This window comes from Grampus griseus, assembly GCF_964374135.1.
Source record: "Grampus griseus genome assembly, chromosome: 5".
NCBI lineage: Eukaryota > Metazoa > Chordata > Mammalia > Artiodactyla > Delphinidae > Grampus > Grampus griseus.
The window spans coordinates 6667398-6681572 of NC_138998.1; the positions used below are offsets into that span (position 1 = coordinate 6667398).

Sequence of the window (14175 nt, forward strand, 5' to 3'; positions counted from 1 at the left end):
GAGCAGATTCCCCTCTCATCTTGAGAGGGAGTGAAGCAATCTTTCAGCAAATGACTTAGAATAGAATTGGTCACAGGCCATATTTTCTTCTGCAGCCCCAGCGTCCTGCCATGTTGTTGGGTGCTTTCCCTTTACACCTTCTCACATTTAGCCTTTTCTGGTCTCTTACCCTTTCCTTCCAGGGATCTTATTACAGGAAAACTCAAATTCCATCTTTTTATCATCCTGCAGAGGAATTCGCTTCTTTCTTTATCTTTCTGCACCCACTGCGGCTCTGCACCAGGAACTTATCTTTTTTTCACCAAAATGTCCATTAGATTATTTTCCTTGACATAGTAACATCCGTTCTGGAGATAAATTATGCCTTTCTCTTGGAATGCAAAATCTGCAGTTGTACTTTAGTTTATCAGATCTAAAGTTAAAACTTGTTAAAATTTGAAACATGAAAAATGTATTTTAGAACAGATAAAATATCTTTTTTTCCTTTTAAATAGGATTAAAAATTGTATTTAAGTACACCAGGCATTACAGAATTACAGTAATTATATCATAACCGCTATCAAGAATTTAATATGGAAAGTACTGCCTAGGTGTGCCTCATTTAAATATGTAATAGAAAGAATGTTCTAAAATGTATATATGTGTATTAATAGGTGTAATGGTTCCCACATCAAAAAGAAGCACTGCTTTACAGGATTATTCTGAGTAGGGCTACCTTCTGGTATTCTTAACTGTTTATAGACCCCACTTCTTGGCAGAAAGTCCAAAAGAAAACATCTTAATGTATGTTGTTAGGTTGAAAGAGAAGAGTGAAATTGTAAATGGAATTATATTTAAAAATCATTACATGAAACAATAAAAAGAAAATAATTCGCTATATATAAAACCAGGGACCACCAGTCCTGGAAAAGCAGCTGTTCAACAAAGATCTTCTAGCTCTAGGTTTGGGAGCAGTAAGAAGAAGAATTTCTTTCTGATGCCAGTGATTTCCCCGGCACTTTGGGCTATTTTGAAGATGGATATTCACATCTAAACAGATTCAGGGTGTGTGCTGTTGTCTACAGCTGCCAACATTTGCATCAAGTCTTCCCCACAGGGCATCAGGGTTTCTGAAACTGATTTGTGATTCAAATTTGCCTAGATCATCTTGGGAAGTCTGGAGCAAACTAAAATAAAAGGAATCCTGAGATCCTCAAAATTGGGAATTTAACTGGGCTTGGCATATAGCTCAGGACAACCAAATGGTTAACCAGTATGGAGTTCTTCAGAATTCTAGGGATTGAATCTGTTCAAGTGGGATCCTTAAGACAGTGACGCCTGGGCTATTCCTGTCTTTGGTGAGAAATCTCTATGTATGTTGGCTTTTTGCCCATGTAGCTTATGTAGTTAGCATACCAGTTTGTCATTTGCTCTAGTCAACTTAAATATGTTATAAAGAGTTGAAAAATGCCTTAAAACTGATTTCATTAATTCTTCCTTCAGAATTACCTGCTAGAGAGGTGGTGAATCCACCAAAATCCTATCAAGAAGTATTTGAAGAAGGACAGGCAGGACACGATCTGTATATTGTATCTCACAATGATTATTATGCAGGTAAGTCTCCTCCAGTGTAAAATGGGCCTGAGAATATGAGACTCAGATTTGTGAAGAGGAATAAGGGAGATGATGTGCTTAAAGTTAAAATGCCTGGCATATAATAGGTGATCAATAAATAATAACTTATTACTTATAAGGTTATAAACCCCGATAGCTGGGAACACATACACTTATGCATTTTGGGTGTAAAATGTCGAAAGATATGTTTCATTAAAATGAAAAAAATAGCTAAGTAAGATTAAATGTTGGGTAGTCTAATCTTGTTTTTTATTCAAATAGGATTATTCTAAGTGCTTTGCTTTACATGAGGAATATTAGATAATGGTCAAGTGCAGAAATTTTCGAGTCAGATCAAGTTCAAGGCCTAGCTTGTCCATTTATTATCTTTTAGACCTTGAATATTTTACTTATCACCATCTATTTAAAATTTATTAAATAGGGATAATAATGTTGCGAGGATGAAGTGAGTGCCTGCAAAATGCCAAGCATGGTGCCTGGAACATAGTGAGGGCTCAGTAACTATTATCATTATTATTATTATTATTATTATTATTAAGTGATCTTGACTAAAAGCCTTATTACTAGAATTATTCTATAGCATAACTAAAAGGCATTGGATGTTTGCTGTAAACTACAATTTAATTGTTGACGTGTGGGTGCTAAGTAGAATCTTGATCTAACAGAGGATTGACAGTTAGACTCTGATACCTGTCCTGAGAAAGCCGATGGCCTGTGCAAGATTCACGAACTAATCTGCATTAGTTAGAAGTAAGACTAGCCCTTCACTGCAGCACAAGACCCCTCTCTCCGTCTTTATTTCTTTACTTTTCTCCTCCACCGCCCCCTCACATCATACTCCTTCTGGGGCTTGTCTGCTATGCCCATTGCTCCCCGGCTGGAGTCAGCCATTCCCTTCTCCCATGACCAGTCTCTGCTGGTTCCTTACGCTGCCGGTACACCCCGGTCCTGAGATCATCTCCATCCTCCCACGGCTGCTTCCACCGCGCTTTTTCACAGCCTTGACAAGGATTCTCTCCGTGTCTCCTCCGCGTCCCTGGCTCTGTCCCTCCCTTTCTTCTTCTTTAATATAAATTTATTTTATTTTATTTATTTTTGGCTGAGTTGGGTCTTTGTTGCTGCGCGTGGGCTTCCTTTAGTGGTGGTGAGCGGGGGCTACTCTTCGTTGCAGTGCGTGGGCTTCTCATTGTGGGGGCTTCTCTTGTTGTGGAGCACGGGCTCTAGGCGCGTGGGCTTCAGTAGTTGTGGCACGCAGGCTCAGTGGTTGTGCCTCGCGGGCTCTAGAGCGCAGGCTCGGTAGTTGTGGCACACGGGCTTAGCTGCTCTATGGCATCTTCCTGGACCAGGGCCGGAACCCGTGTCTCCTGCACTGGCAGGCGGATTCTTAACCACTGCGCCACCAGGGAAGTCCCCTCCCTTTCTTCTTTTCCTCCTTCTAGTCTTTCTTTTCTTTATTCCTCCTTCCCTCCATTCCTCTCTTGTGAAAATATTTTATTCATTTTTGGAAAAGTTTAGCATCGATAGCACAATCTAATCCAATGCCATTTAATTGTTTTAAGAAAGAACTATTTCAATGAATATGTATATAGACACCCTTTACATGCATTTAGCATTTGGAGGACAATTTGGAGGAAAATGAGTGTAGTTTTAAAATTATTTATTTATATTGGAGTATAGTTGATTTACAATGTTGTGTTAGTTTCTGGTGTACAGCAAAGTGATTCAGTTGTACATATGTGCATTCTTTTCCATTATGGTTTATTACAGGATATTGAATATAGTTCCCTGTGCTCTACACTAGGACCTTGTTGTTTATCCATTCTATATATGGTAGTTTGCATCTGCTAGTCCCAAACTCCCAGTCCAATTTTTTTTTTAATATTTAGAAGACTCTAATGGACTATCACATGACTGAAATTACTTTCATTTGCTGATTTTTACAAAAGTCTCACTAGCCTCTTGAAAAGGAATAGAATCCAATCCTTTAAATATTTATTTTTTACTTTTTCCCTTTAATGAAAGCACTATTTTTTATTATAAAAATATAATTGTAGAGAATGTAAATATCATGGAAAAATGAAGAAAAAGTAAATGTAACCTTAAAATCCCATTAGTCAGAGATAACTACATTTGATACATCAAACATCTTTCTAACCCCCATCCACGGAGCTATCTTCAGTTAAATGTGACAATAATCTCCACGCTTTTGGAGAAACTGCTATATGCACTTACTTGAAATAGTATGTCAAGGACATCATTCAATAACAATAACAACCTCTTTTAAATACACTTAATTTAAATTATTACTAAAGTAATACATATTTTCTTTTATAAAATGCAGGTTGTATAGAAGTATATGAAATGCAAAGAAAATCTCCCACAATTCCCAGTCTGCCATAGGTGATACTTTCATATGTTTTTCTTTGCTCATTCATATATGAGTGTATGTGTGTGTTTTGCATCCTACTGTACACACTTTTTTTTCCCCTTTTTCTTCCCTGCCCCCCCCCCCACATATGAAATTTCTTGGTTGTCTTTTCAGGTCAGTTATCAATATTGTATTTTTCAGGATTACAAAAATGTATTGTTTATATATCTTTGTGAATGTGATTTGTTTCCATAGGATACATTCCTACATTTCTGAGCATCTGAAAATTTCACTCTTAGAGCCAAACTCTCCACCTGAATAGCTGCCCCAGTTTGTCCTCGCAGGCACAGTGTATGAGAATTTCCATTTCCCTGCATCTTCCCCAATGGCGAACTTTGCCAATCTTCTTTATTTTTGCTTAACTGAGAGTCGAATTATGACTGTGCGCTATTGTTTTTGCTTACATTATTTGGGTTACTGGTGAGGCTGAATATCTTTTCTCCATCATTTTATAACCTTTTAGCTGATCTCTAGTTTCAGTCTTACTTTCTTATCTACAAATAGAAAACTAATACCACATCATGGTACAGTACTAGATCTTAAAAATAAAGACCTCCCTGTTGGGTTCTCAGCCCTCTATCAACCTTTGAATGTCTCTAATATGAGATAAGTGATTATAACGAAATGTGAAGGTTGTAACGCAAATCTCAGTAAGAGCAAATATAAAACACCAATCTCTCAAATCTTAGCATAGCTTAAAGCACCGCTGGGGTCACAAAGCCTTGCAGTACCTCCCCTGATCTTAAGGATTTCTTTAACATTGATGGGCCCTGAATTTTTCATCAGTTATATGTCTTTCTCCTACATCATTTTTCTACTTACTTTCCAAATATTAACACAAGGAACCCTTGTTCCACCAGTCTCCCAGCTCACATGGGAGAATGCATCTGTCATCTGTAGCCAAATGTGTGCAGTTTCCTGTGCTGTGACAGTTCCATTCTTTTTCCCACTCTCATTTTCATTGTCAGTGAGAACATCATGCGCTTCTTGCACAAAGTTGTGTTGCTTAAGTCAGAAGTCTTCCCTTTTCTTTTCTTAGGAGAAGCAAAGCACCGAAAGTATAATCCGTCAAGTTTTCATAGATTTAACTTGTATGGGATCCCAACACCACATTTTAATGATGGACGAAACATGGCAAAAACTTTACATTGGCTCCACGAACTACAAATGTAAGTTTAAGTATGTTGTGTCTTGGAACAAGTGTTAGATATATGGCACATGGACTTGACAGTTTATTACGTTTATTTTTTGAAGAGGTAATGCAGTGACATGGTTCAAACATAAAAATAATAGAAAAAGATACACAGTGATATGTCTTCTAAACTGTCCAGTTCCCCCAGAGATAACCATGATACTGTCTTTTTGTTGTTGTTGGTTTTTTTTCTGTTTGATTTTTTGTTTGTTTGTTTTTGACCGCGTGGCTTGCAGGATCTTAGTTCTTCCAGCAGGTATAGAGCCTAGGCCCCCTGCAATGGAAGTGCAGACTCCTAACCACTGGACTGCCATGGAATTCCCTGTGTGTGTGCTTGTGATTCTAAAGTAATTTCATGTCTTTTCAGCAGATTGGAAGACATACATGAATGTTTTTAATCTATGGGATCAACCCTACTATGTTTCTTAAAGATAGTGGGGTTTCAAGTCTCAACAAAGACAATCATGTCACATATAATTGACCAGTCATTTATCATTCAGCTTTCTTTAATAGTTATTTGGGCACCTGAGCATCTGACTTAACTCTCACAAACTGTGACCTTTTTATACCTGCATTCTACATTTTGACTACTTTCCTAAGAAATTAAAATAAGTTTCCTTAGTTTTTCATTCCCTGTCTTATATTTTATATCTAAGCCAACAAACAAAATAAAAACCTATATTTCCTACTATGTTTAAAAAATCAGAAGATTGAAAATACTGAGGTACTGGGTTGAATGGTGGCCCCCAAAGATGTCCATGTTCTAATTCCCAAAACCTATGAAGGTTATATTATATGGGAAAAGGGTCTTTGTAAATGCAATTAAGTTAAAGATCTTGAGATGAAGAGATCATTCTGGATGATCTGGGTGGACCCTAAATCCAGTGACAAGTGTCCTCATAAGGGAAAGGCAGAGGGAGGATTGAGACAGAAAAGCAGAAGACATTCAGAGGAGAAGAAGGTGATGTGAAGATGGAGGAGGCTGGAATGATGTGACAGCAAGCTAAGGAAGGCCACAAAAAAAAAAACGTGCCAACAGCCTCCAGATGTTGGAAGAAGCAATGAACAGATTATCCCCTAGAGCCTTTGGAGGGAATGCAGCCTTGCTGTCACCTTGATCTCAGACTTGTGGTCTCTAGAACTGTCAGAGAATACATTTCTACTGTTTTAAGCCACAAGTTCATGGTAATTTGTCTAGCACCCACAGGAAACGAATATACTGGGCTTGCATTTCTATACATCAATGGTGGGAGTGGATTTGCTTTGCTCTCTGCCCTCTTTATTTTTTTAGTTTATAACTTTTTAAAAATTAATTTTTATTGGAGTATAGTTGATTTACAATGTGTTGGGACTTCCCTGGCCATCCACTCCGAGCTTCCACTGCAGGGGTTGCGGGTTCGATTTCTGGTCAGGGAACTGAGATCCCACGTGACGCACAGTGCGGCCAAAAACAAAAACAAAGAAACCAAAAAACAAAACAAAACAAATACAATGTTGCATTACTTTCTGCTGTATAGCAAAGTGAACCAGTCATACATGTACATCTATCCATTCTTTTTTAGATTCTTTTCCCATATAGGTCATTACAGTGTATTGAGTAGAGTTCCTTGTGCTCTACAGTAGGTCCTTGTTGTTTATCTATTTTATATACAGTAGTGTGTATAAGTCAATCCCAATCTTCCAATTTATCCCTCCCCCCATTCCCCCTTGGTAACCATAAGTTTGTTTTCTACATCTGTGACGTCATTTCTGTTTTGTATATAAGTTCATTTGTACCATTTTTTACACCCTCTGTCCTCTTTAAAGGATACACTGGCCCTCCAAGTTTCCATAGGCCCCCAGGTGCACACAGAGTTTGCACATTCCCACAGGCACCCACCTGCCTCGCTCATTTGCCTGTCTGGTCGCTGAAATAACAGCTTCCAATTATAGAGGCCAAATGCTTAGTACTTTATATATGATTAATTTAATCCTACCAACACCTCTGTGAGGTAGGTGTACTATAATTTTTTTCGGGGGGGTATGGAAAAGTTTATTCACTGAACCTATCTATGAAACAGAAACAAAATCAGGGACACAGAGAATAGCCTGGTGGTTGCCAAGGGGGCGAGAGGGTGGGAGAGGGTAGGATTGGAAGTTTAGGATTAGCAGATGCAAACTGGTATATACAGAATGGATAAACAACAAGGTCCTACTGTACAGCACAGGGAACTATATTCAACATCCTGTGATAAACCATCACGGAAGAGAATATGAGAAAGAATGTATATATATGCATAACTGAGTCACTTTGCTATACAGCAGACTAACAACACTGTAATTCAACTATACTTCAGGTGTACTATAATTTTTAGCCTTTCCATTTTACCGATGAAGAAACTGAACTACAGGGCTTCCCTGGTGGCGCAGTGGTTGGGAGTCCGCCTGCCAATGCGGGGGACGCGGGTTCGTGCCCCGGTCCGGGAGGATCCCACATGCCGCGGAGAGGATGGGCTCGTGAGCCATGGCCGCTGGGCCTGCGCATCCGGAGCCTGTGCTCCGCAGCGGGAGGGGCCACATCAGTGAGAGGCCCGCATACAGCAAAAAATAATAAAAAAAAATAATAATAAAATTAAAAAAAAAAAAAGAAACTGAACTACAGAGAAGTGAAATCATTTGCCCAAGATCATGCAACTGAGAAATACTAGGGGTAGGGTTGAAACCCTGGCAGTGTGTCGCCAGGGGCTGTCTTTAACCACTACACCAGGGGTATAGACAGTGGATTCTGTGATCACAGGCCTGAAATTTTGATTTCCATTTTTCTCCCACTCCCTTATTATATGAGTTTCTGATACTTGAATTATTGAAAACAATAATGTTAAAACATAAACACAGAAGAAATTCTTCCAATATTATACTAAACCCATATGAGATAGTTTTTCTTTAGGGTATAGAAGAAGAGCTTATAAAACAAATATTCATGAATTTATCGCTATTAAAGTTGTTAAAATATACATAAAGGAAAACATGAAGAAATGATTTAAGTATTTCACTAGATATTTATAATTAAATATAACATAGAAATTGACACTTAAAAGAAGGTGACAAATATGGTTTATCCACTTCTGAAAGCTTAGAAATATTAAATCTATTATCCATTTCTTAAAGATATGAAATAAACATATTCACAAGGTGCCTTAAGGAGGTCCTAAGAGTAGAGCTTCTGGGTCATTAACAAGCACATATTTATCAATGATTAGGGATAGTCATAAAAAACCACACTGAATTTATAAAAGCAGGCCATATGCAGGATGCATTTCCCACCAACTTGTCTCTACCCACAAGGAAACATCATTTATGGAACACTGTTTTATTTGATCACTTTCTGTATTTCGAACTTAGTTGGAAAATTATTGCTGAAATGATAGATTCTTTATTCCCTTGATTTTTTGTATTTCAAAAAGGACTCACTACTTCATTCTTCAGTGTGATTTCTATTATAAACTTAGAGTGAAGTATATTCGTTTACATCTCTTTTTTTTTGTTCCTATTTTCTTCTTTTTTTGTCTTTATTTTTAAATTGAAGAATAGTTGATTTACAATGTTGTGTTAGTTTCAGGTGTACAACAAAGTGATGTATTTATTCATATATATATAAATTTAATCTTTTTCGGATTCTTTTCCACTCTAAGTTATTATAAGATATGCAGTATAGTTCCCTGTGCTATACAAGAACTACTGTATAGCACAGGGCCTACTGTATAGCGCAGGGAACTATATTCCCTGTTATTTATATTGGTTATCTATTTTATATATAGTAGTGTGTATCTGTTAACCCCAAACTCCTAATTTATCCCTCCTCCACCTTCTTCTTTGGTAACCATTGTTTGTCTTCTATGTCTGTGAGTCTTTTTCTGTTTTGTTTACATCTCATTTTGATATGCACTATTTTAACATAAATTTGTTTCACTCTTAACTTTTGAGAGTTATTAGAGATATATACTTTTAAGGAATATATTTCCTCCATAAAACTACCTCTATCTATATTCTGTTTATGACCTTTGGTCTGAAGAATCAGTTAGAATGTTGAAATGGGGTGTGTGTGTGGGTGGGTGTATGTGTCTGAATGAAAAAATTGATTGGCACGCAGAGACTTTACTCTGAGCTGGTTAGTGAATACTTTAAGGTGTGTAATGATGTTACAGCTATTGATACTCTGACATACTTGGTTGCTCAGAAATACTTCCCGATTCTCCCAGAAACATAACCCAGGCACTTTTAGGCTGAGAAGCATAGGCTCCATGACTTAGAATCCTTACCTTTACCATCCAGGCTTGCTCCTAATCATGCCCCTTGGAGCTGGTTTTATTTATTTATTTATTTTTAATTTTTGGCCGCGTTGGGTCTTCGTTGCTGCATGTGGGCTTTCTCTAGCTGCGGCCAGCAGGGGCTACTCTTTGTTGCAGTGCGCGGGCTTCTCATTGAAGTGGCTTCTCTTTGTTGTGGAGCTTGGGCCCTAGGAGCGTGGGCTTCCGGGCTCCGTAGTTGTGGCTGTCGAGCTCTAGAGCGCAGGCTCAGTAGTTGTGGTGCGTGGGCTTAGTTGCTCTGCGGCGTGTGGGATCTTCCTGGACCAGGGCTCGAACCTGTGTCCCCTGTATTGGCAGGTGGATTCTTAACCACTGTGCCACCAGGGAAGTCCTTGGAGCTGGTTTTAGATTGTCAACTTTATTTGTTCTTACAGCCCTTAAACTGCCTCTGATTTATTCTGACTTTACCCATATTGTTCTTTTTCTCCCTTTTTGAACTAATGGGAAGTAAATGAAGAAATAAAAGATGAATTACTTTATATTTCATCTTTTGTTTCTCCACAGAGTGTCACTCTTCTCCAGAAATTTATTCAACTCCATATTTCTCCAGTACAGGAAACAGTTTTAAAAGCAAATGGAATCTAAGAGTTTAATGTTCATTGTTTTTAGTCTTAGCAAAACAATAGAGAATTTATTAATTTTAATGTTATTAAATAGCGGTGCTGTAATTTTGCAGTTCTCAAAAGAAATTCTTAGTCATTTAATCACAGTGATAGAAGTAATGAAATCATGTTACAGAAAATTGGCAAAATAAAATCACCCATAATCCTGTCACCTTAATTCAACCTTTATTATCTTTTTAATCTATTTCTTTCTAGTGTGGCTTCCTGTGTTGACTTTTGCATAGCTTTAATCAGAGTGCAATAACATTTTATATCCTGGTTTTTCTTAACTTAACATAAAATAATTTTATATTGCTGTGTATTCTAAATAACCAACATTTTGAATGCACACAAAGTGTGTTCTTGTTAATACGACATAATCACCCTCCAGGATTGAACATTTAGATTCTTTTTTTTTTTTCCCCATCGTAGACAGTGAGGCTACAAGCATTTTTATAAATGTAACTTCTTTTCACACTTAATTATGTGGATTATCTCCTTATGATTGGTTTTCAGATGTGGATAAAAGAGGATGAACATTTTTATGCTTTTTGAATCATGTTACCAAATTATTTCCAAAAGGATTATAGCAATTTGCACTCGCAATCTACAAGTGTTTTACCATACTTTTTGCCAATGTTAGATATTCTCTTTCTCTGTCTCTTGTCTCTCTCTCTCTATATATATATATATTTACTTACGTACTATTTAAAAGTGGTACTTTGTTGTTCTTTTATCTTATATTTCTTTTATTACTGGAGAGTATTATAATTTTTCCATATTTTGCTTACTGGATTTGAGTTATTTGTTTATATCCTTTGGTTATTTATTTCTTTTATGCTTACTGTTCCGTTAGCAGTTTTAGGAGTTACACTCATAAGAATGATATTAATTCTTTTTGTTTACTGAAAAAAATTTTGTTTGCTTGTCTTATTGTTTAATCAAAATTTTATATTCTATTATAAACTTATCTTTATAATAGAATATACATGATAGACGAATGAACACATAAAGCTTTCTTTTTAGCATACAATTTCTTTTGAAACTGGATTTATTTTGTGATGGCCCAAATGATACTATGGTATTCCTCACCATATGTATATTTGGTAGCCAAGAATACTTTAGGTAATACAGATACCTGACAATTTTCTAATTTTATAGGAAAAGAGGAGCTAAGGTTGTATCCAAGAGAGTTGATGATTTCAAAGAAAAATTTCAACATAAACTTGGAAGAACTTTAGATCCGTAAGTTCATGATTAACTTAGAATTGAAAATGTTTTTGGATCAAATTTACAAACTACTCTTGTGGTAAATTTTGGTTTGTGTTCTATTAGATTCTATCAATTAAATAAGAATCATCCTTTTGTGTTAATCAGGGAACTCTTATTAGCCTCTATAGCGCCTGGGGTTCCAGGAAAGTACTGAGTCTCCAAAATGGACAGGGCCTTTGGAGAACAGGGTGGAAGAATTTTGTGTAAAGCTTTATTTCTGAGATCTCAGAAATTTAACTTATTGCATTATATTTTCCTCTCTCTTCCTTGTCCCCGCCCCCCCATGTATATGTATGTACTTCCATAATTCTGCTTTGAGTATGTTCTGTTTTTTCTTCTGCAGTCTGGACTTTTTCACTGGAAGCCAGTGAAAGCATTCAGCCATTGCTAATGCGAGTGGGAGATTAGGAAAAAGATCTGTTGGAGAACTTCTGTTTGATTCTCATAGTTTGGTTATAGGAGAAAATATAGGCGATAAAAAAAAAAAGGCAAACATATTTTAAATTCCAGGGATGCCATGTGGTGGGAATTTTCACTAAAAGATTTGTTTTCTTTGATAGCATTGCAGAAACAATGAATGTTCCCCCAGACCACATATTTGGGGCTTGTCTCCGTCCTGATGATTATGGTAAATATACAAACTTTCTTCTTAAAAAACAAACAACAAAATCCCCCCCACCCCCCAAATCATGCAGTTAAGTTCACCATCTCCTTCTCTCAAAGCTTCTAATTTTAATGGCTTAAAATATTACATTAACATTAAAGAGAACAATTTGTAGCACAAGAAAGAAACAAAATTTTCATATTATATTTGAAATAGGAACAGTTTAAAGCCCTTGTAATGAATTCCTTAAGTGTATTTAAGGCTCAGAATTTTATTTAGAAAATAAATAAGGCCTGTATTAAACAAGCCAAAGTGAAGTGAGGTAGCTTTTTAATGAATTCCAATATTGTACTAGGCCCTTGTTACTCAAAATGTGGTTGCAGATGGGCAGTGTTGGTGGCCCCTGCAAGGTTCTTAGAAATGCAGAATCTCAGGCTCCACCCCAGACCTACTGAATCAGAAACTGCAACATTCCCAGATGAACTGTAGGGACATTCAAGTTCCAGAAAGCACTGTACTCTACAACCACATACTTAAGAACCACTCTTCCCACCAGCCAATCAATTAATCAACCTATAAAGTGGCAGAAGAAAATTCCCAGGATTTTTGTCTTTAGTGCTAAGGGATCCAAACAGCAGACTTCCAAAGGGAAAACTCTGCCAAAACTTATCAGGATTGGGCTGTATTTTACTGGTTTTCAAAATACAGTCTGCAGTGTACCTGCATTAAAATCACCCAGAGAATTTATTAAATATGCAGGTTCCTGGGACCCATGCTCATATATTCTCATGTACACTAAACTTTAAGAACTGCTACTAAAAATGTGTTAAAGTCCACTCACTGACAAATAAAATAAATATTTACTGAGCTTCTGCAACATGGTGTTTCAGAGCACCATGAACCACCACATTAGGAGATTATATTTTGGTTCTGTTTTTAGATCCACTGTTACATGTTTAATGGATGCCTGCCCATCTTAGAGGCTCTTCATACCTCTAGAAGTGGGTAAGGGATGATTTAGGAAATCCATCAGTTAGCCTGAAATACAAGTAGATAACCATGCTCAGCTGCCTCCTTGAGGGCAGGTTCATGCTGGTTGGCGCCCCATCTTGCTGTCTGTTGGATTCTTGGGGTCTAGTGCACAGTACATTGTTTTCCCCGGTATCTATAGCATGAATCAATGTATCTAACACATAGTTTATCATGTTGACAATTAGGCAACATTGACAAATTTCCTAATAGTTGAGCTACATTACCCTTAAAAGTTGAATGATAAGATAGAGCTATAAAGTGAAAAGGAAGGACACTGACATTAATAGTTTAAAAAATGTGTCAGTATTGGCCTTGGCACCATACAGCGTAATTCTGTAAGGGGACTGTCAGCCCTCTCTAGACTTTTCCTGGAGCTCATGGATGGACACAGATTAACCCCAGTGGCCTTTTGTGACTACTGTTGGGGTTAACTAGCAGCATCTATTCCGTGGAAAGCTTCAGGGTCTGCCTGCTTCCGAGAACATATTGGTTTCTTTACTGGGCCTGGATTGCTCCCTTACCCTTACTTAGGGAAAGAAAGGCAACTGCACAAAGAATGCCTCATCCCTCAGGCCTGGGGTTGTTGGTTATGTTACGATGCTTCCAGGAAGAGTGCAAGGGCTGTGTCCAGCTCCCAGAATGCACCAGGGCAGAGGCAATGTGGGGGAGAATCTGGCTCCCAGAATGCACCAGGGCAGATGCGATGTGGAGGAGAATCATAGGCAGTGGTGCATCATGAGAATTGGTAGCAGGCAGGGTGCAACTGAGGAGCAGGCGTGGCTTTTCTGATGTCCCTGGCGTGGTAGCGAGGTCATGGGTCTCTCTCTTAGGGCAACAGCTTGTACTCCTGATTTCAGCTCTTTAGAGGTGGCCCTTGAGTAGTCGTCAGTGATTTGACATGAGCTTCATAAATATTCTCTCAGGGCCAGGCCAGAAGAGGGTATCAGCCTACCTCTCATCCACTAGGCAGTCATACCTGGTAGGGTTGTGGTGGGAAAACCAGGTAGAGTTGGAGATACAACCATTCAAATGGTTATTTTTGGATGTTAATGGAGAGTGAAGGCCTCTGAAGATAAAAAAAAAAC

General features: G+C 37.7%; 1 protein-coding gene across 1 annotated transcript in view; it reads left to right on the forward strand.

Moving 5' to 3' along the window:
- Positions 1-14175, forward strand: part of EFHB (EF-hand domain family member B) — a gene marked incomplete at its 5' end in the record, with an annotated part of 49459 nt that overhangs the window by 17534 nt on the left and 17750 nt on the right. Inside the window, 4 exon segments of the mRNA XM_082655598.1 lie at positions 1483-1593; positions 5082-5211; positions 11344-11427; positions 12015-12082. Of these exon segments, the coding sequence (XP_082511724.1) occupies positions 1483-1593; positions 5082-5211; positions 11344-11427; positions 12015-12082 (393 nt within the window).